The sequence below is a fragment of the Ovis aries genome, chromosome 3 (assembly GCF_016772045.2).
Source record: "Ovis aries strain OAR_USU_Benz2616 breed Rambouillet chromosome 3, ARS-UI_Ramb_v3.0, whole genome shotgun sequence".
Classification (NCBI taxonomy): domain Eukaryota; kingdom Metazoa; phylum Chordata; class Mammalia; order Artiodactyla; family Bovidae; genus Ovis; species Ovis aries.
Genome location: NC_056056.1, coordinates 214,477,645 through 214,500,733, shown reverse-complemented (window position 1 = coordinate 214,500,733; position 23,089 = coordinate 214,477,645). Strand labels below are relative to the sequence as shown.

At 51.5% G+C, this 23,089-nt stretch overlaps 1 protein-coding gene across 7 annotated transcripts in view; it reads right to left on the bottom strand.

Annotated features, from left to right (window-relative positions):
- The window catches only part of CACNA1C (calcium voltage-gated channel subunit alpha1 C), a 462,078-nt gene that overhangs the window by 132,702 nt on the left and 306,287 nt on the right, over positions 1–23,089 (bottom strand). For all 7 annotated transcript variants that reach the window (XM_042248242.1, XM_042248240.1, XM_042248245.1 and 4 more), the window contains exons 4-5: positions 17,890–18,029; positions 13,572–13,711 (exon numbers count right to left, since the gene is read on the bottom strand). In XM_042248242.1, coding sequence (XP_042104176.1) covers positions 13,572–13,711; positions 17,890–18,029 — 280 coding nt within the window. The remainder of the gene's footprint in view (positions 1–13,571; positions 13,712–17,889; positions 18,030–23,089) is intronic.

Below are 23,089 nucleotides of genomic sequence, written 5' to 3'. Positions count from 1 at the left end.
CCTAGGAACCAGCTCATAGCTATCCCCACAACAGGCCCCTCCTGCCCCCAATCCAACCTGGAAAACTCAGCGACATCTCTGCACCCCAGTGCTTTCCTCAGATGGGACAATGAGCAGGATCCCTGAGGAGGCATGGACCCAGAGAGCCTGGAAGCACCTCGAGGACACGAGACCACTAAAGGCCCCACGGACACGATCACATGAGATCACTAAGGGCCAGGCCCATGGTGAGTATATGCTCTTGGCTCCAAATAAGGACGTGAGACCTGACAAACACAGGTGGACTTACGGGGACAGCAGGAACGTGGAGCAGACAGCTCCATCTGGCACACAGCGTACAACCTGGGAGTCCAGTCTCTCCTCTGCGGCTCCTGCGGGTGGCCTCCTCGTGAGGGATGACCTGCCCACCCCCACCCCAGGAAGCCCAGCTGCCAGCTTTCCAGGGAGACAGGACTCCAAGGAGTAGCTTCGCTGGATGCTGCAGTCAGGTGAGGGTGGAGAAGCTGAGCCACACGCACCCTCTCCCCTCTTCTCCCTGCACGCTGCCGTGAGGCCCAGACCACTGACTGCAACCCTGCTGAGGACAACTTCAGACTTCCAGGGGAAGGGAAGATGTAGAGGGTCTGAATATGCAAAGCATGGTGTTTTCCCTGAGAAGACTGAGAGGAACCGTCGATCATGGAAACCAGCCCCGACGTCTTCCTTCAAGACCATGCTGACACTGGCCTGGAGGTGTTGGCTATAGGTGATGCTTGGCCCACGATGATGCGTGGCTGAGGGCAGGGCGGCTCTTTTGATTCATCAGGTCAGGATCCTCTCGTCCAGCCACACTCCAGTGAGATGGTTTGTGGGGGCCCTGGAGGTGATGGCAGGTTGGGGGGGTGGCAATGACTCCATGAGTTGAATCCCAGAAAAGAGGACCGTGAGACCTGAGGGCCGAACAGCACATGCACGTGTGTCTGAAGCAGATCCAGGTCACCCGGCATAAAGGGGCGGGTGGGGGGGAGAAACCACAGAAGACCCCAACTCAGAGGTCTCTGCTGATGTTGTTGGATTTCATCATTCAGAGTGGACCTAGAGCTTCTTGGTTGGCAGCTACAAAGGCACATTCATGCCCCAACTATTCAGATTCAACGATTCCTACCAAGCTGTGGGAAAGCAACAGAAATGACCAGGAGACCTGATTGCAACTCCACGGGGAGTGATGCTGAGGATCACTGAACAGGGGGAGGTCTGGGCTTAGCACTGGGTGGTGGGTACAAGCTTCTCACGGATGGACCAAAGTTGTCTGGAACTGGAGGACTCTGGGGCCAGCACACTCAATCTCTTTGTTTTCACTTAAAAGTCATTTGTTGAACTATGTTCTATGGGCCACCTGCTGCCCCAGGGATGGGGGCAGGTATGAGGCCTGGAGGCCTTGCCCTCAAAGAGCTTATAAAGAAGCCAAACATGGATCAAATTACCACTTAATTGACATGGAATCACAAGCCGCTTAAGTGCGTTCAAGGAAGAGACAGGGTGTCATGAAGGTCCCACCCTCCCCCACGGCCAGAGGGCAGAGGAAACGTCTGCAGGCAGTGACACAGGAGCTGGAGGTTGGGCAGGAGGGAGGAGGACCTGGCCGGCTGGGCAACCGGGTGGGGCCAGTGGAGGGGCCTGCATGTCCCACATGGAAGATGGCCTGCCTGGGTGTACAGGAACCCCAGCTCCCTCATCTGCCAGCCTCATGCTCTCCTGGGTTTTGTTTTGCCTCTTAGAAAAATTTCTGGAAGATTTGGGAATCCAGTTACTAATTCTGTTGGAATTGTGAGGACGCAGAAGTCACTGTCAGAGAAAACAATTTGGGCTGCACCCAAGGAAGGCCTCCTGATGACAGACATCCGATGTCATCTCTGCTTGTTCCTATTAGCATGTCTGGCTGTGACTATCATCTGTGTCACCAAAAACATCATCATCATCATCAACATCGTCCTCATCCTCACCATCATCACCATTGTGATCAACATCATCACCATCATCACTGTCATCATCACCTTTAATATCATCATCATCACCATCATCACTGTCGTCATCAACTACAATATCATCATCTTCACCATCATCACCATCATCCTCACCATCATCACCTTTAATATCATCATCACCATCATCACTGTCATCATCACCTTTAATATCATCATCATCACCATCATCACTGTCGTCATCAACTACAATATCATCATCTTCACCATCATCATCACCATCATCCTCACCATCATCACCTTTAATATCATCATCACCGTCATCACTGTCATCATCACTTTTAATATCATGATCACCATGATCATCACCATGATCATCATCACCTTTAATATCACCACCATCATCACTGTCATCATCACCTACAATATCATCATCCTCACCATCATCACCATTGTGATCAACATCATCACCATCATCGCTGTCATCACCACTTTTAATACCATCATCACCATCATCACCATCATCATCCTTAACACCTACAATATCCTCATCCTCACCATCATCACCATCATGATCAACATCATCACCATCATCGCTGTTGTCATCACCTTTAACATCACCACCACCACCACCACCATCATCACTGTCATCATCACCTACAATATCATCATCACCATCATCATCATCATCACTTTCAATATCATTATCATCACATTATCACTGTCATCATCACCTTCAATATCACCATCACCACCACCATCATCATCACGGTCATCATCACCTTTAATGTCAGTGTCATCACCATCACCATCATCATCACCATCATCACCTACAATATCATCATCATCATCACTTTCAATATCATCATCACCATCATCATCATCACTTTCAATATCATTAGCATCACACTGTCACTGTCGTCACCTTTAATATCACCATCATCACCATCATCATCATCACCCCCATCACCACCACTATCATCACCACCATCATCACCTCTAACACCCTCATCACCATCATCATCACTGTCATCCTCACCTTTAATGTCACTGTCATCACCATCGTCATCGTCACCATCATCACCATCAATATCAACATCAGGTTGAGATGACTGGCCTTATGTCTGCTCTACAGCAACAAGTTTGCACCAGCTTGAAACTGGAGCCATGATGAATCTCACAGATCACGTTTTGTGGCTTCGCTTGGCTAATGAAGCAATGGACACTTCTTAATGGTCTAATACGGTTAGCGGTTTTCAAAAGCAAATAGATTTAGAACTAGGGAGGCAATAGTTCTCTCTTGGGTTAAGGGGTAAGCCCGTCACCCAGAGGTTCAAGGGAGCCTGATGAAGGAAGGAAGAGCTCTTGCGTGGATGGCTCCCTTCAGTCTCTAGCTTCATTATTTTTTTGCATGTTCTTATTAAAATGTCTTTATTCATTAGAGATTTTCATTTACTTTTAATTTAACCTTTCCATCTTAATAAATTTCTGCATCCCACAAGTGCTTCAGTAAGCATGAAAGGAGGGTTTTGACCTGGAAGAGGAATAGTGGGTCCTCTGCTGCCTAATAAATTACAAACTATAAGAGTAATTAAAATATCAACCTTCATGTTGAATTGTTTGTATTAGCAAAATGAGTTGGAAAGAGGAGCTCAAAGGAAAACTATTTAAAAAATTCTGATATTAGGAGAAAGTAAATATGGCTACATGGAGACTATGGAAATAGTAGCTCCAGTTTCCTGAGGACCCAGCTTGTGCTGAGCACCATGCTAAGTGCCCTACATACATTATTTCACTGAATCTCCATCTTGAGCAAGATAAATGAGCTGAGGCTGGGGTAACAGTGATGACTCTTCCAGGACGACACACCAGGAGCTGGAATTAACAACCAAGCCAACTTGGGGGCTTCCCTGGTTGTCCAGTGGTTAAGAACGCACCTGGTAATGCAATGGACGTGGGTTCAATCCCTGGTTGGGGAACTAAGATCCCACATGCCCCAGGGAAGAGCCCACACAACCCAGAATGAAATAAAATAGAATTAAAATTAAAGAAACAAGCCAATTGGACTGCAAACTCTCCACTATCAGCTGCTGTCCATGCAAAATCAGCCAATGCCCCTCATGAAAGTCTGACCGCGTGCCGAGGCAGGTGGTGGCCCCACATGGGGCCTCCAAATCCTCTCAAAAGTGAATCTCTCATGACAATGCTGATCCAAGAGAAGTGACTCGATCAAGATTTGCTGCCCTGTATATGGCAGAAAGTGAAGAGGAGCTAAAAAGCCTCTTGATGAAAGTGCAAGAGGAGAGTGAAAAAGTTGGCTTAAAGCTCAACATTCAGAAAACGAAGATCATGGCATCTGGTCCCATCACTTCATGGGAAATAGATGGGGAAACAGTGGAAACAGTGTCAGACTTTATTTTTTGGGCTCCAAAATCACTGCAGATGGTGATTGCAGCCATGAAATTAAAAGACGCTTACTCCTTGGAAGGAAAGTTATGACCAACCTAGATAGCATATTGAAAAGCAGAGATTACTTTGCCAACAAAGGTCCATCTAGTCAAGGCTATGGTTTTCCAGTGGTCATGTATGGATGTGAGAGTTGAACTGTGAAGAAGGCTGAGCGCCGAAGAATTGATGCTTTTGAACTGTGGTGTTGGAGAAGACTCTTGAGAGTCCCTTGGACTGCAAGGAGATCCAACCAGTCCATTCTGAAGGAGATCAGCCCTGGGATTTCTTTGGAAGGAATGATGCTAAAGCTGAAACTCCTATACTTTGGCCACCTCATGCGAAGAGTTCACTCATTGGAAAAGAGTCTGATGCTGGGAGGGATTGGAGGCAGGAGGAGAAGGGGACGACAGAGGATGAGAAGGCTGGATGGCATCACCAACTCGATGGAAGTGAGTCTGAGTGAACTCAGGAATTGGTGATGGACAGGGAGGCCTGGGTGCTGCAATTCATGGGGTCGCAAAGAGTCGGACACGACTGAGCGACTGAACTGAATGGATATGCTGCCTTCCTGTGGGTGATGACTGTCTCTGCCACAGGAAACCCATGATGCAGGCTTCTTTTGGCACCTGCCAATGACAAATGCCTGGGCCTGCACCTTTTCTTCTGTTTTAAACATTTTGGGAAAAAATTGTGAGATATACAAACAGAAAAGTATAAGACAGAAAGATGTTACTATGTACAATTTACCACAAAATGAAGCCATGTAACTATCACTCCAACCAAGGAATGGAACATTGCCAGTTCTATGAAGCCTTGATCATGCCCCTCCAGGTAGTGTCTCCTCCTCCATCAAGTTAACCACTGTATTATACTTCAATAACAAGTTAAAATAGACTTCTGCACGCTAGTAAACAAAATCCTGAGTCTATCAGTAAATGCAGAAAAAAACCACTTCAGGGACTTCTCTGGTGGCTCAGCAGTTAAGACTCCATGCTCCCAATGCAGGGGGCATGGGTTCAAACCCTGGCTGGGGAACTAGGATCCTTCATGCTGTATGGTGAGTGGCCAAAAAATAAAATAAAATTAAAAAAACTCTTGAAACAGCTCATCTAAAATTATTTTAAAAAATCATAAGATTCAGTGTTTATTCCTTACCCTTTCACATTCTCTGTATTTTCCATTCTTTTGATTCTCTGTGCTTTACTCTCCAGATTTCCCTCTGAGTTCACCACAATCCAATAATTCCTTTTTCAGTCTGCCAAATCTTTCACTGCATTTTCATATTTGCTACCATATTCTTCATTTCTAAATCTTATATTCAGTTCATTTCCATATCTTCTGGTTCTCTGGAAAATCACTGACCTTGTCTTTGATATATACAGTAAATGTGGTTATTTTCAAGTCAATATCTGATAATTCCAATATCCAGATCCCATGTGTGTCTGTTTCCATTGTTTATAGTTTCTGTTCCTTTTCATCTATATTGTCTTGTCTTATTGTGGACCTAGTTATTTTGTAGTGTGGGCTAGACTCTATTTTTGCAAAACTGATCTTTCAAAAAATTTGAAGAACTTTGATGATGTTATCTTTCTCCAGAGATGATTCCTATTTGTTTTTGTCAGGCATCTTTTCCAAGTTTTAGAAAAGAGAAGATTTATTTTGCCCAGCGATTTCTAATTGTCCCCAGCAGGACAGTTAATCCAAATGACCCCACCTGCCACTTCAGAAAGCAAAACTGACCTGTGCTTCCTCGGGAAGAAACTCCCTGGGGAGGTCCCCGCCTTGTATGTTTCCTTACTCCCCCCACCCCAGAACCAGGTCACTGGGGAAATCTTTGAATATATGGGTGTATTCAAAAGGGTTGGGAAGTCTCTGACAGTCAAATTCCCCTAATTCTGGACCCTGGACAGGGCTTTCTCGAGTGAAGTTCCTGGGGACTGGCTGTGTGCAGAGTGATATGCCTGATAACAAGATTAAACAGGGGAGGGGGGAATCATGGTTGGGTTATGGTTGTTCCTTCTCAGAAAGGTGTAGAAGATGTGGGTTTCAGGAAAACTGAAGTGTCTCCAAGACTTTGGTGGCAAGTGAGATATACTCACTGTGAGTTACCAGGTTGGATGGGTCCCTAAGGAGCCCTGAGGAGAGCGTGCTAACTCTTCTCCCATCAAACACCATTGCACCAGGCAACCCACAGCTTCTTGCTGGCTCTCCTTCACGTGGAGTTTAATAAAGAACCAGGCCTGTTTATTGCTGACAGCTTACGGTTGTCATGAATTAACAGCACGAATTAACCTTTCTATGTATGTTCTTAGGATTCCAGACTGACTTATTTCCCATTTGGCTCAAATCACTAATGAATCAATAGAGATCTTGGCATGGATCAGATTTTCTATAGAGGGAAAATCTCCAAACATATGCTTAGTGGTTTTGTTTTAGAGGTTTCAAATTTACTGGAAAACAAATGCTAGGCTATTTTCTCTCCTCCCACTAATAGCTGTGTGACCTTGACAGTCATGTCAATTTCTTGGGTCTAGGTTTCAACATTTTTAACATGAGGATATTGGATGGGAAAGCTGTCTCTGGCTTTAAATTTTGCTGGGTTGTTATTTTCCAAGTATCTTAAGAAAGATTCTAATACCTTTTCTTTCCTTCAACTACTACTGTTGCATATACACAGTAAGTCCTCAATAAATATGTGATAAATAAATATACACCTTGTAAATATAGTATTATGTCAGAAATAATATATATAGCTTATATAACATATATGATTTACATTCTAGTTATGTATGATAATAATAATATATGTGTGATATAATAATACATAATAATAATATATATATGATAATAGGTATGAAAACATTCTAGTTATTCATTTTATGGTTTAAAAGTCAAGTGCACTTCCACTTCCAAAAGGAGGAACTGGTACCAGACGAGCCCTTTTACCATAATCATAAAAAACTGGACAAAAATATAAGAGGCAACTGTTTCCCCCAAGTGGACATGAAATAACTCAGGCTTGTGATCCCTGAGAGAACGGAAACTCAGAGGTGAAAATAGTAATCACTCTGGTTCTCTGACTGGGAACAGTTTCCTGACTGCAGTGGAAAAAGCAGACAGTCTACTGCAGTCCCACTGGTCAGAGAATCTGGGCAGCTCTGGTGGGACAGAAGAAAGGAGACAGCAAGGTAAACAGGGGCCCCCAAGTTTGTGTAGGGGTCCCCTGTGTGTACATGTCCCTGCCAGAGTGGAAACATCAAGTTAATATCTCATTAAGACCTGAGCAATCAACTGAAACATCAGAAAGGGTACATCTTAGGAGCCAGGACCTTACCCTGGAGTAAGATGCCCTCTAGACCCCTCCTGACAAGATCACACTCAACTGTGACAAGATCTGAAGGGGAAATGAGTTGGGAGGTGAGGGGCCAGGGCTTTTGCTTGGTATTGACCAACAAGTGCAGAACTACAAGGTCATGGCAGGGCTGCCAGTAACTGAACTGTCTGCTGAAGGGTCAACACTCTTAGGAAGGTGGATGAATCCAGGTCTTTACAACATATGACTCATGATTCCAGGATTCAGAACAAAACCACCAGACACACAAAGAAATGGGAAAATGTGACACATAACCCAGAAAAAAACAGTCAAAGGGGACTGAAAATGAGATCGCTCAGATATTGGACTTAGCAGACAAAGATTTTAGAACAAACTGAAGACTGCTTAAAGAATTAAAGGGCAACATATTAAGAAGATGAGAGGAGTATATGGTGCTAAAGAGAGAACAAAGAAGGAATTTCACAGATAAATGGAAACTATAAAAAGGAACCAAATGGAGATTCTGTGACTCATTAAACAGGCTTAATGAAGACGGAAGTAGAAGAGGAAAAAGTAATAAACTGGAAGAATAATTGATAGAAAAATTTCAACCTGTAGACACAGAAAAAGACTGAAGAAAACCGAACAAAACCTCAGAGACCAATGAGATAACAGAATACGGCCAAACATAAGTATGATTGGGGTTACAGACAGAGATGACTGAGATTGGAGTGAGGGAAAATGTTTGAGGGAATAATGGTCAAAAACTTCCCAAACTTGTTGACATCCAATTTACGGATGAATCTGAGCTGCTCAGACAACTCTAAGCAGAGCAAATATGCAGTGAAGCCCTTCACAGTCCAGTGCTGGAAACCAAAGATAGAGAGAAAAATCTAGAAACAGTCGAGAAAGAAGGACGTATGTACAGGGAACCACGGTGAGAATATCAGTGACTCCGAGAAAACTGAGACCAAGAGAAAGTGGAACAACATCTCTAACATGAAAGAAAAAACTGCCAACCAAGAATTATATATCCAGTGGAAATATTCTTCAAGAAGAGGAAGGGCTGAAGACACCTTCAGATCATGAAAACTGAGATAATTCATCAGCAGCAGACCTCTTTCAGAGAAATACCGTAGACATGTCCTTCAGAGTGACGGGAAATGACACCAGAAGGAAATGCAGATATACAGAAAGGATTAGACAGTCTCAGAAATGGTAAATAGGTGGGCAAATATAAAAGCGTTTACATTTTTACTTTTTTTCTCATAATTTACTTAAAAGATAACTTACTAAAGCAGGAAATATTAACACAGGGTGGGGTTTATAATGCTCATATAAGTAGAAGATGAGATGGTTGGATGGCATCACTGGTTAAATGGACACGAACTTGGGCAAACTTCAGGAGATAGTGACGGACATGGAAGCCTGGTGTACGGCAGTCCATGGGGTTGCAAAGAGTCAGGCATGACTTGGTAACTGAACAAGAAGTAGAAAATGTGTAAGGCTCACACAGGGGAGAGAGCTGTGTTAGTGAAAGTATACTATGGTAAGGCTCTTACATTTGTGATTGTACATTTAACATGTGCGAGTTTTACTGAATATAAATTATGCTTCAATAAAGTGGATTTTAAAAAGTCAAATATGGAAGTATCCCCTTCCTTTCATTGGTCCCACTTGGAGCCTGAGGGAGTTGGACCCATAGAAATATCAGGAGCAAAAATTTGCTAAATGCATCTTACACACTGACTACAATTCTAAAAGCTTTGCAAGCCCTTGAGTATTGAATCCTGACAACCACTCCACGAGGTAAGTGCAATTTTAACCCCCATTATCGATTGATCAGGACGCAGAGGCACACAGCTAACAGGTGGTGGCTCTGGGGACTTGAGCCTAAGGAGTGGGACCTCAGTGCCAGCATCCTTGGCTGCTCATCGTCTGGAACCAGCCAGAGGGAACAGACCCAGTGTCACAGGTGTTTGGGCTCATGTTCTTCGAATCGATCACTTCACGGGACACTGACTTCACTGTGTCTTTATTTCCGCTCCCCTCATTTTTCTTTCCAGTATTTATGGGTCACTTGTAAGTGTAAGTGGCCTTTATTATGACCATTATTTTAAATCAGGTGACAGTCACCTTACTGTTGGCTGTAATTTCAGGTTTGGGATTTACACAGAAGGGCCAGGCGTTAAAGAGAATCAATGACAGGGCTTCCGGAGTTTAGGAAGCTCTGTCTCCAGTGTGACCGACACCATGCACCACAGGCCTGGGTACGAGGTCAGCGTTTGGGGAGCTGCCCTGTCTGGACTGATGGCCACCGTGATGGGTGCCCCCCAGGGGTCATTCCCTGCCTGGGACTCAGGCTAGAATTAGTGATTCCAAAGAAGCTCTCAGCTCACTGCTGTTCTCTGTCACCGAAGCACAGGACGATACCGCTCAGAAGAACTTCAGGGCTGAGATAGTTTAACCCTCTTGTTTCCCAGAGCGAAAACTGCAGGTTGAGGTTAAAGGGCAGGTCACATGGCTGACCAGACTCAGCTCCCTGCTGTCCGCACTGCAGGCCCAGAGTGCTCCCACTCTCCTGGGGCCCTCAGGGACAAGAGGACCGCCTCTCCTCAGCCCATGTGGCCAGGGCTCAGGGACCATCGAAAGGCAAATACAGCAACACCTGAAGTATCGCTTGTGCCCGTCTCGAGAGCCAGGTGGGTGCCTGTGTCCAGCTGTGTCTCCTCCAGTGGCAGAGGCCAGTTTGCTGTAGGGGGTGACCCTGCCCTGGTCCATCTCTGTTCATGGCTCTGGGAGAAGCACTTGGGCCGCGTATGCCTGCCTATAAATTAGGGCTAAAGCCCTGTCTTTCTGGACCACTGGGCCGGCCAGCCCACCAATGAAGCTCGTGGAGGCCAAGAGCCTGACTCAGACACCCAACTGTGCACTTAGCAGGTGGTGACCCAGACATTTGCCACCACCTGCATTCTGTTCTCAAATCGGAAAGGGACATTTTCCTCCTGGGGAAGTCTGTGCATCTCAAAAAAAGGGTAAGTTTCTTGGTCCCTGGGAGTTTTTAAGCTTATTCAGGTAGAGCATAAACAGTCAGGACTTCCTGATTTGGTTGCTTGTGCCACTGATACTCAGTAACTTGTCCATCAGACTCTACTGCAGCATGCCTGGAGCAGAGCAGACAAGCCTCAGCTATACAGCATGTCCTGAGAGTGTCAGCCGGTTCCTACACCCACAGCAAGACCCACCCCTGACCCCTCACCTCCCTGTGCGTGTCAGTTATCCTACCTCTTCGTCCTGAGGCTCCAGATGCCCCTCCTTACCTACCCTTCAAGGCCTTTCCTCTTCCTCCAAAGAGTGCCACCTCCTCCAGGAAGCCTGTCCTGATTGCTACCTGCACTCCCCAGAGTATGGAGTCCCCCAGAGCAGACTGGTCACAGAACTCATCTGCTGTTTTTTTCTTTTTTTTTTTTGCATATTTCTATTTTTGTTCTACACCATCATTTCTATGAACGTTTTTTCTTTGCCACTTCAGTCTCTCTGAGGAGACACTTAGTGTCTGACTCACCCCTGTATCTGCTGTGAGGCTATAAAAGTCCTCTATGAAGTAGGCATTCAGTGGGTTTTGTTGAAGAAATTAATAAATGACTCTTGGGCTTGTACCCTCACCATCATCTCTCACCCTCCGTATCGGTGATCCTGAGACCACGGTATTTAATACACGTATGGACACAGAGAGTAATGGTAATTTTGTGGGCTTGGGCTTCCAGGTCCTGCAAAGCACCCAGTCAGCATATTTGCCACGGAAACACCTGCGTGTTCAGCTGCACGGTGCACAGCTGCCATGAAGCTCGAATAACATGGAAGAAAAAGTCCTTTGGAAACACTAAAGAAGGCGCCCGGGGAAGGAAGGTCTTTAGCCCCGGAGTCACTTGGGGGTGTTGGAGCTCTGCCCCCACCACGTGGAGCCTGTGCTCGGCCATGAGGGGCCCAGCCCCGCCACAAAGACTGACCAGGCATTTTGTAGATGATGGTAGGTGACGAGAATATGGTAGTGAACAACACAAAACCTGGTTGCTCTCGTGAGGTGAGGGGTGCGAAGTAAATAAACAAAGGAAGAGGGTGGAGGGTGAAGCGGGGGAAGAAAGCAGAGAGGGACGGAGGGCAGAGCAGTGGGACAGACCCAGGGGAAGGTGCCATTTCTGTGGACACCAAGGGGTTGAGGCCAGCCGGGGGCCATCCAGATGGAAGTCCTGCCGCGTGCATCCTGACAGACTCATTGTCACCAGCCTTCTCGTTCCCTGAGCTTGGCCTACTGAGTGATGGCTGACTGACCAGGAAAACACCATAATTTCAGCTTTGCTAAAAGGTCTTGGATCTCAGCTGTCAGGTGCGCGCTTTCCATTCTTAGTGCCCAGCGGTTAAGGACAGGCAGAGGGGATCTGCTCACCTGTGCTGTGAGACCACGTCTACACTCCCTCTGAGTTAACACAGGCCACCACTGCCCAGGGTCCCCACTCCTGCCATCGTCCATCCAGGGAGTGCCCCCACCCTGAGTAGAGACCAGGCCAGGCACCGGGCAGATGTCAGAGAGTGCAGGGCAGGTCTGGGCTTCCAGGGGCTTACAAGGTAACTGCAGAGGCAGGTATGAGGCTAAACTGTCTAAGACATTGGGGGTCATACTTGGAATGCCTTACAGGAAGTCGTGCATGTGGTGAGGAGAGCTGGTCTGAGTCACGAGCCTGGTCCCCCCGACTGAGGCCAGTTCAGTTACTCTAGGAGGATGTTTCCACCATTGTGTGCAGGTGTGGCAGGGACTGGACAAGTTAATACAAGGTCCCCGTGTCCCCACAATTTTGCACCCAGGCAGGTTTCACCTGCCAAGCAGGACAATGTCACCAGGTTGGTGGCAATGCAGGTGTAAAGGTGGGGGGTGCAGACAGCCCCTGCCTTCCTGGCCTGGCCCCATCTCCAAGCTAGTCTGGCTGTAGCCTGGTTTGGGGACCCCCTCTGCCTTGAGTTAGAGGCCAGAAGCTGAGTCGATGGTGACACGTCCCAGCACCCACATTCTATTTCAGGTTCAGGGACCACCAATGAACAAGGAGTGGAAGGACTTCTCAGAAAGTGGACTTAGCCTGCAGCAGGTTGGGCTGGGCTTTGCTGCAGTGGATGCTGGGAGCCCGACCTTCTGTGTGCAGGGCTGGGGGCTGCTCTGCAACAGGGTGGGGTAGGGGGCTCCTGCAGGATCGAGGATGAGGAGCTGATCCCAGCCCATCCCCTGATGGACATTCTCTCCCACACCCATCTGCCCAACTCAGGCCAGCACCCTCCACCCTCAGGGAAAGCCAGCTCTCGCTTCGACAGGCGGCAGATCCAAAAATAGGGCTTTTGAGGCTGGAGACACCCCACGTGACATGAAAGGAGGAGAGGTTGGGAGAGGTGGTAAAATGGGACTTTTTGAACATCCACTGATGCTTTTCTGATTGTTCTTTGAAAAAAAATATAGACGGTAGAGATAATCCTGTCAGCTCTGTGCCCTGAGAGCCTGGGGGATTAGCTCTCTGCTCTTCTGCTGCAAACGTGTTTAAATTCCCAGCTCCGGGGGCTGGGGGTGGGGGCCAGGCTGCTCAGATGGCCACAGGGTCTTCTCTGTGCTGCTGTCTCAGCCAGGGGGCATGTGAGCAGGAGCCATGGGGGGCTTTAATGGACTCACATTGGAGCTGGGGTCTTTACAGCAAAGGGACCCATTCAAGGAAACCCTCCGTATACAGCAAACTAGATTCCTTGGCAACTCAGGATGGGTGAGCAGGAACAGTGGAGAGGTCACATGGCTGAACGGATGAGCTACTTACTCGGGACCCCAGACACCAACCGCAGGGGCCGCAGCACACGGAATGCCCTCAGGGCCTTCACGTCGAATCCAGCACCCTTCCCTCCCAGGGCATTGGCCCCATCGGCTTTGGTCGCTTGCTCTAAGATCGCGCTGAAAAGCCTGGAATAGAAGGAGAGAGGGAACATCAGGACGTCCTGCTTGCCTGGCGGGGCTCCGACCTCTCCAGGGATGCCAGGCAGTGGGGTTTGCAGGCGGCTCCAGCCAGGAAAGTCTGGGTGTGCGGGAGGGTCTGACTCTCATCAGACGACCCGCCTCAAGGTGGGTCCCACCTGCCCGGAGAGGTCTGAACGAGGCCTCGGCAGCCTGGTCCTGGCATTAAGCTTGGTTTTCGGGCATCGGCAGTGTGGGCAGAGCGTCAGGCAGGCGGGGACTGCTGCCAGGGCCTGTCCCTTCTTGGTGCCCTCTGCCCCTCACGACATCCAGGCTTGTGTGCCCGGGAACCACATTCCCTCCTGACAAGCCCCTGGCTTTGACCTGAACCTGAGCAGAAACAAAGGATCCTTCGGAAATTGATGTGGTACCACAGGCACAAGGATGGGAGACTGGCTTAGAAGCCTGAGGGCCCCCTGAGACCCTCACAGCAAGTATGGCTGGTGGACTGATGGGGACACAGCTGACAGACGCGCGTTCAAGAGAGGGCGCTGGGAAGGGGGGTGAGTGGCTTCCCTTCGGTCTGTTTTGTGCTCGGGCGCCCTGAGCAGGCTGCCTGCACAGCAGGGGCTGCAACCAGAAGTTCTGACGAGTCGCCTGGACCATGTCTGACATCCTTCCTGCTCTAGGCGTCCTTCACCCCAGCTTGGCAGCTGGACGGTTCTCTATGCTAGCTGGTGATGCCTCTGATCCAGGCAGGGGTGGCCAGGGCTGGGGGGAGCCGGGTTCTTTCTCCACAGGGAAGACTTCTTTCTACTGAAACTGAGGAAAACAGTCTGCACGTCTGTTGAATAACATCCCCAATCTAAACCAGATTTGGTTCCTAGAATTTCATGGAAGAAAAGAACACTCTTATCGATGTACAAGATGTCCACAAATATTATTCAGGGAGGGGATTGGAGACTAAACAGCCTTCTCCTCTGTCAACCCTGAAGGGGTAGAAAGTTCGGGACTGGGTCTTGAAGGTATCTGCTCGCAGAGGCCAGTATGCTGCTTCTCATTCAGACACAGTAGAGGTGAAAACACTGCTTCGTGCCCCCGCCACTCAGGGCTGGGAGCACATGGGGATGTTTGTGGGGGGGTCATCTCCAGGCGGTTCCCCCCGCCGGACTGTGTCTGTCAGTTCCTTAGCCCAACATTCGAGCTTATCAGAGTGGACAACAGTCTCTGGAGGGCCTATGAGCTGAGAGGCAGGGCCCGTACTGGGAGGGAGATGAAGCCACAGTGAAGGCCCTTGAGGCTGGAGCAGATGGTCAGACAGGATGCATTCTACTGAGGGCTCCTGGGTGCCCAGTGGGGGCTGGGGAGGGCTCCTGGATGCCCAGTGGGGGCGGGGGAGGGCTCCAGGGTGCCCAGTGGGGGTGGGGAGGGCTCCTGGGTGCCCAGTGGGGGCGGGGAGGGCTCCTGGGTGCTCAGTGGGGGTGGGGAGGGCCCCTGGGTGCCCAGTGGGGGCAGGGGAGGGCTCCTGGGTGCCCAGTGGGGGCGGGGAGGGCCCCTGGGTGGGAAGGGGGAGGGGAGGGCTCCATGGGCAGCTGGTGGGGGGGGTGTAGCTCACAGGACTCTGAGGTTCAGCAGCTGTGTCCCCACCGTTCCTAGGAGATGCTTCCACTTCCAAAAGGAATGGGGCACGTGGGGCGTGGACACGTCCAGGTAAAGGGTTGGGAGAGGGGGAGCGGGGTGGGTGGGCATGGCAGAAGAGAGGTGACTGGGCCACACCCTCCGTGGAGGTGCTGTGTGCCACATTTTGAGTTAGAAGGATGGGCTGAGACCAAGACTGTATGGAGAGCCCTGAAAACGAGCAACCTGGGGAGGAGAAACCAGGTACCGAGTGTGCGATCAGTGGGAAAAAGCCAGAGGGCCTCGGTGGACTACAGGTGAGCCAGGGCTGGCATCATGGCCTCCATGTTGTGAACAGTCAGGTGGAGGCACTTCTGCAAGGGTGCTGAGTCTGGATGCCTCTCTTCCGTCTGAAGTCTGACAGCCCAGCCTGGCCAGATGGGACTGGGATCTGGGCTGACCCGAGAGCCGTCCACTCAGCAGGAAGAGCAGAATCCATGCAAGCAGAGACGCAGCAGGGGCCCCGTCCGAGGTCGGGGCCCTGTCCGAGGTCGGGGCCCTGTCTGATTTAGGGCCCTGTCCGGGGTCGGGGCCCTGTCCGAGGTTGGGCCCTGTCCGATGTCGGGGCCCTGTCCGGGGTCGGGGCCCTGTCTGTCTGAGGTCGGGCCCTGTCCGAGGTTGGGGCCCTGTCTGAGGTCGGGGCCCTGTCTGTCTGAGGTTGGGGCCCTGTCTGATTTGGGGCCCTGTCCGGGGTCGGGGCCCTGTCCGAGGTCGGGCCCTGTCTGAGGTCGGGGCCCTGTCTGAGGTCGGGGCCCTGTCTGTCTGAGGTCGGGCCCTGTCCGAGGTTGGGGCCCTGTCTGAGGTCGGGGCCCTGTCTGAGGTCGGGGCCCTGTCTGTCCGAGGTCGGGGCCCTGTCCGATGTCGGGGCCCTGTCCGGGGTCGGGGCCCTGTCTGAGATTGGGGCCCTGTCTGAGGTCGGCCCGTATCTCCTGCTCCCACCCCACGCAGAGGTGAAGGCCGTGGATGGGGCAGAGTGTGGCACAGACCAAGGCCAGTCCATCCTGCGGACGGGAGAAGATGCAGCTCCTCTCCCCGCGAGGCCCCTCTCCTCTGCTGGGCCCAGAAGCACCTCATCTCAGTCCTGGGCTCTTCCTGCGAGTCTGTGAAAGGTTCCCAGGAGACTCAGGCCTCGAGGAAGACTCTGAATTGAAAAGGGCGCAGAGGCGTGAGGAGCAACTGGCCTAACGGCCTTTGCCATGGTTTGCTGAGTCAGGTCAAGGCACTCATCGGTCATCTGTTCACCCATGGGGACAGAAGCAGCAGAACCTCTTGTAGAGCTGCCTCCTCACCCAACATCCACACGTGGCTTACAGTTCAGGAGTGTCCGTGTCCCTCATGTCTCCAGAGTGTCCCTTATGTTACTGCAAAGTGTGTCACGCATTGGCCGGGCAAAAAGCACAGTAGTGAAAACCCTAACACTGCTGAAACACCCGCAAGAAGCCATCCAGATGCGCGGAGACAGGGTCTCGCTCTCACGTGGCCCTGACTTGCTCTGTCGCTTCCTGCGGGAGGCCAGACACCCATGGGCTGCAAGCAGGGCGCTCTCTGGGGAAGCCACCAGAGCAGCATCCGCCCCGGGTTGGCTGGGATGGTACCCTAGATAAGAGCCCATTGGCACATGGACCTGACCCCGGAGGCTGTGGGGCTGGAGAGGACATGAGTGCCAGGTGGGTCTGACACAGCACCAGGTCAGCCTTGAGGCATGGGGACCCTGCCCTGCATGGATGGACAAGTGGCAGGAGCTTGGTCAACCACACCTGCATCTCCAGCAGTACGTGCAGGCTTGTTTGTACCAACATTTGACAAAGACTCTTCCCCAAAGTTTCCGATGCCCCGACAAGGAGATCGTGGCTCCAAGACTTCCTGCAGATGCCGGCACTGCTCTGCTTCTGAGCGTAGGTGGTGCCCGGCCTCCTCCCATATTTCTCTCACTGCTCTTCTCCCGAGAGGTGCGTCTGGCCCCATCCCCTGGCCCTTCCTAGTCCCGTTTTCCTCTAGCCCATCAGTCCTGGGCAGCCACTGAGTGAGGACCCTCAGTTGCAGGTAGGCATCTCGGCTCCTACGTGCCAGTCGCCCCTCCCTCACAGTGGCTGCAGGGTCACATCCAGCCCAAACACACCTGCTCTGCCTCACCTCAGGGCGGGGTGGGTGGGGTTGTCTAGGAATTCGGTCCAGGTGAGGCTGGAGACGGAATAGAAGACCTAAAGTTGGGGCTTCTCCTCGGCTGCAGAGAGGACCCTGGGCTCCAGCAGAAACCCTTGATTCACCTGTGTGAGTTTGTGCGGGTGTGCATGTGGGCGTGGGCGTGAGCGTGCAGACGGGAGCAGCACCAGGGCTGTTCCAGGTAACAGCTCCCCTCCCTTTGCAGAAAGTCTGAATCCAGAGGGATTTTAAATAGATCCTCTGGTCTGGCCTGAAGCCCAGGGCCCTTGTGACCAAATCAGAAAGACATAGGTATGTGCGGAAGGGAAGGGGCTGTGCTGGCTGGCGGGGTGGGAGTTGGTACTCACCCGACAACCACGATGATAAAGTCTAGTAAGTTCCAGCCATTGCGGAGGTAAGCGTTGGGGTGAAAGAGGAGTCCGTAGGCTATGACTTTTAAAAATGCTTCCACAGTAAAAATGATGAGAAAGAGATACTCCACCCGCTCCTAGGAAACACAAGAGAGAAAGTCATCAGATTGGGGGGGTGGTCTGGAAAGTTCTGACCCCACAGGTCCCCCAGGCCAGTGGAGAAGGGGCCCCTCTGTGGTCGGATCAGGGCAGATGCTGGGAGGGACCCCTGCCACATCCACAATCCCATGGTCCATTCCACAGGCATGCTCAGATCCACTAGTCTTCTAGTCTTAAAAGGCAGAAATTAGGGTGGTGGGAAAACTGCGCACCTTTGAGAAATCTTAATCAGTGAATACCTGCTTGAACTTCTCAGGAGAGAACTCAGGATGAGAGAGCTGAGGGAGGAGTTGGAAGCGCAGAGAAAGTGCCACAGTTCTGAGTCACAAACCCAGGAGCTGCAGGCCAGCCTCCTGAAACCCAGAAGGGGAGTCTGGGAACCTCCAACAGTCAGGAGACAGAGGCAGCTGCCCACGCGCTCTGACCTTTCCTTCAGAAAACAAAACTCTTTGTCCAAAGACCAAGACCAGGCCAGCAGGGGCCCCAGCGTTCCCAGGATGGGGTGGGCACTGGGTGGGGGTGGGTGGGGTGGTCCTCCTCCCTCTCCGCCCACTAAGAGAGCCCTGCTGCGGATGAGGCTCTGCTCCACGAGTCTACACTCGGCTCGGCTCCAGACGACTCGTGGCTGATTCATCGTCTCCCCCCATCCCCCGCCCCAGCAGCTGCTCTCCAGCATGGAGCCGTCATGACCCCACCGGGCGGAGGCTGCCCGTGGCCTTCACACATGGGTGTTCACTCTACAGGAGCCTTGGCCTCCAGGAGTCATCGACGCAGACCCCAGACACACGGCCCCTCCTCGCGGGTCAGGAGGAGCTCACTGAAGACCCCCAGGTCCCACCCACTCAGTGGATGGGGCATCCTGGAGGACACACCATTTGCAGTCCACCCAGCTGGTGAATTGCTGGTTCACCACAGTTCCCCTGCCCCCAAGCCCATCTTCCCCATCTCTGAGACACTAAGCCAGAGGTGGCCTTCTGAGCCCAGCTCAGGGTTTGGGAACGCAAAGTTGAAAAGGGCAGAACCCTGGGCCCTGCTCAGACAGACTGGAGGAGATCTGGCTGTGGGATCTGACCCGGCCTCCTCAGCGCATGGGCCGCTGTTCCTCAATTCAGGTGCCCCAGAGGCTCCTGGGAAAGGTCTCAAATGTGTGCTTCCAGGCACCAAGGCCAGGAGACCCATTCTGGACTCGAGGCGGAGCTGCTGGTGCCAGACGCACGGGAGGTGGGCTCAGAGGGGAGCTGGGCTCATGGGAGCGGCTGGACAAGTGGGCCCTGGAGAGTTTGTTGTCAGAGGAGAGCTGGGGCTGGGCTCCACATCAAGGAAACTGTCTCCAGGCAGGAGTGACGGCGTCCCGTGTACAACCATGGGGGCTGAGAGACAAAGGAACTCAGATGATCCGAGCTACCTCCCTGCTTGAGAGACTGGGACACTGAGAAGGTGAGGCCTGGGAGGCACACGCCTGGGACCCAGGACCCGCTGGACTTCCTGACTCAAGGCCCGAGGTCCATCCATCTCTCTGCCTCCCTGGTCCCACTTATCCCCTAAGACACAGCGGGACAAGACCCCTGAGGCTTAAGGGTCTGAGCCAGAGCTGAAAAGGGCCCAGAAGTCAGGAAGATGGATCCAGACAAGGACCCAGGGAAGAAGCAGGTGCCAGACGCCAAGAAGCTCAGACACAGTGATCTGTGCGGTGGGTGAGTGTGTGTGAATGTGTGTGTGAGTGTGTCAATGTGCATGTGGCACTGCTTTTGTGAGCAGCGCTGTGTTCCCCCGACGTTAGAGGTATGAGAGTCCTTACAGAACTCATTCCAACCCCCTCTTCAAAACCAAAAAACAAACAAGAAAGCGTAAGCAAGTGAAACAGCTTGGTCATCCTTTCAAAACACCGTTATGTTGCTATAGAAACATCCGGGGGTGGAGAACGGCATGACTGAGGAAGCTGATGCCTTGGTGCCTCTGGGCCTGTGAGTTCACGACTCCTTGCGGCCTCCTTGGGCTTGAGTCCTGGGGGTCACTGTGCCCTGAGGGTATGCTGAGGTTCAGCAGGGACCCCCTGTTTCTTTGATCTTGGGAACTGGTTGAAATGTGTGCAGACCCACTAAAAACAAGCACCGAGCCCTGTGATGCTGAGAATGTGCCCCAGCCTATGCGGGAGCTTCCTGATCTGTGCCAAGGGAGTGCAGGTACCCAGGAAAGGCTGACGTCCCAAGTAGAGGGAGTGCAGAGGGCTTGGCCCCCTCCCACAGCTGTGGAGCCCACCAGGGCAGCAAGGCCTAAACCCAGTCCTCCTGGCACTGCTTCCTCAGCTGTGAGGGGTGAGGGTCTGGGGCTGAGGGTGGCGAAAGCCAGGGGATTATCTCCCAGCTTCTGTTCTCCCCATCTGGATGGGGAAACAGCTCCCTAAACAGTCTTCACTGTCCCTGTATTATGCTGCTGCTCTGACTTGTGGATATAAACCCTATGGTAGATGGGACAATGAATTCTGGGGCCACAGAGACCCTGGACGCAAGCCACCTCTACCTGCTGGCCTGTCCATCCGCCCCCCGCCCCCCCGCCAACTCCAGTAGACGCTGCTCAGCCATCACTGTGAACTCACCTGCTGACCCATATCACAACCTCAGCATCCTTCTCAACACAGTGACCATCTATCCATTGGTGCCGACTTACAAGCTGTCCCCTCCCTGCCGGATGCACAGAGTGGCCACACAGTTTATCATCCAAACAAGGGCAGCTTTGAGAGTGAAAGAGAGCCTGCGACTAATTCACGGGGACACAGTGCGTCGGGGTTATCCCAGATGAGTTGGAGGCTGTGGTCACCCCAATTCCACCTCAGTGAGGCTCGCAAAGTACCCACCCACTCCTTGTAGGTAAACCCACCTGAGGAAGCTTGAGAGCGCCTTCCTACAGGATGGCCGTGGTGGAGGATGGGGGGGACTTGGGGAAGGAGAGGGGTGTCTTGGTGAGGAAGGACAAGGCCTGCCTCAGGGTCACAGACTTGTCTGCAGAGGTGCCATCCCCACTGGGCTGTTCCCCTCCCCCGCCCCGTGGTCCCTGTCACCAGGCCCCTGCCCTGGTAGCACCAGCCCATCACCTTCCCATGAAAGCCTGCGTCTGCTCCCCGCCCCGCCTCTGCCTCACAGTGAATAATCGGTTCTACAGTAGCTTAATGAGCCAGTTATGAACGCATTTGGGTGTCTTACGGAGGCAGAATCACCTTGTTTACTCCTTGGTAATTAAATCAGTTACATCTGATTTCTGCTTGGGGAGATTTATGGGCATTTTCTGTTTCTAGGTGGCAAAATTGAAAAATGCGTCTAATTACTGATGGATTTCCCCCAAGAAGAGAAGCAGAGAGCAGTATTTCACTCACTGCCAAGTTCACTGCATCTTAGCACAAGGATGGAGGATGATGGGAAGGCTAGGGACCATCCAGGACAAGTGAGGAGAGAGGACGGGAGTGCAGACACGCAGGGAAGGAGGCCCTCTCTTCTAACAGCCGGGACTTGGCCACTAGCTGTTCTGCTTGGGCCGTAGAAACCTGACTGGTCCTGTCAGACAACCCCCTTTCCTAAGGAGAATCCCATTCGTCCCTCAATAAACCAATTGCGACTATGGGGTTTTCAGAGGCTGGACGCTTCAGGTGGGAAGGTCTGACCAGGTATGGCCTCTCAGTTGCTTTGCGACTTTAGCCAAGTAAGTCTTTTATTCTTTGCCTTTAGGTGTTCTCACTTATGAAGCAGGGTTTTCAAGTTACCGAATTGCTGGGTTGATTGAAAATATTAAAAATATTATTATCACAATATGTTTTATAAACACATATAAGTTCCCTGAAAAGGGTTTTTCTCAGCTTTACATTTTCTGGCCTTTGCGTTGGGAGGATGAGAAAAATAATATGAACATTTTATTTAAAGGCAATAGGGACTCCCTAGGAGTTCAGGGGCTAAGACTCCATGCTTCCAGTGCAGGGGGCCTTGGTTCAATCCCTGGTCAGGGAACTGGATTCCCCATGCTGCAACCAAGACCTGGTGCGGTCAAATAAAAAACCAAATGTTAATACTTGAAAAAGGCAATGAAAGTGACTTCTTGGAATTAAAACTCCGTCACCAGATACAGTGTACATTTTTGGCTTTGGGCCATTTTTAGTCTAATTCAGGATCTGGCTGAAATGAGTGTTTCCTACACTTTGGTAGCAGATGGGACCGAGGTCTGAGGGCACACGTCTTGCTGCAGAGCTGCCCAGAGTTCCCTACCCTCACATTCCATCCTCGCAACGACCGTCAGAAACGGCACATTTTCTGCAGGTGAGGAGGCCCTGGGGCTCAGCGGATCCAGGCCAGGGGTCTTGCTCTGAGTCCCATGGAAGGCCTGGCTCTGCTTGGCATCCCCAGCAGAGGCTTGACGGGGAGCAGGCCATGTCCACCTGCTGGACCTTGCGCATTCTCGAGAAGCAGTCACCTTGCTCCGAGTTTATGGGCCACACCAAGGGCCTTGGCAGTCAGGCCCTGCTGACCCTCTCCTCCATGTGGCCCAGCCCACACCCACCTCAGTGCTGAGACCCCAACTAGGCTGAGAAGCCTCTGTTCGGGGCGGGGGGCACGCTGCTTCTCTGGGCCTCAGTTTTCTAATCTGTGAAATGAACGCCGCTTCCTTCCTCTGCCCGGCCATGAGAAATCATGGAGAGCTCAGTGTCTGGTGCATACGTGTTTCCTAGGAGTCCGCAGACCACAAGGGGCTCCAGGGTGGGCTCGAGGGTAAGGTGTCCCTCAGGTTGGTGACCTCAGAGCAGTTACCTCTGCAGCTGGTGGAGCCGGATGGTCACCCCAGCTTCCTGGGGAGCCTCCGGGCCCAAATAACTCCAGAGGGTACCTGGAGCATCCATACCCCTCAACTCACAGGGCCTTTTCAAGGAAATGAGATTTTAACTTAAGCAGGACCTTCTGCTCCATGGGTGGGCAATCCACTAGCAGGGGTCAGCATCTCTGATTAGCACCAGTAACAGCCTGGACCCCTTGATGCCGAGTCATAGGTCACCAGAGGA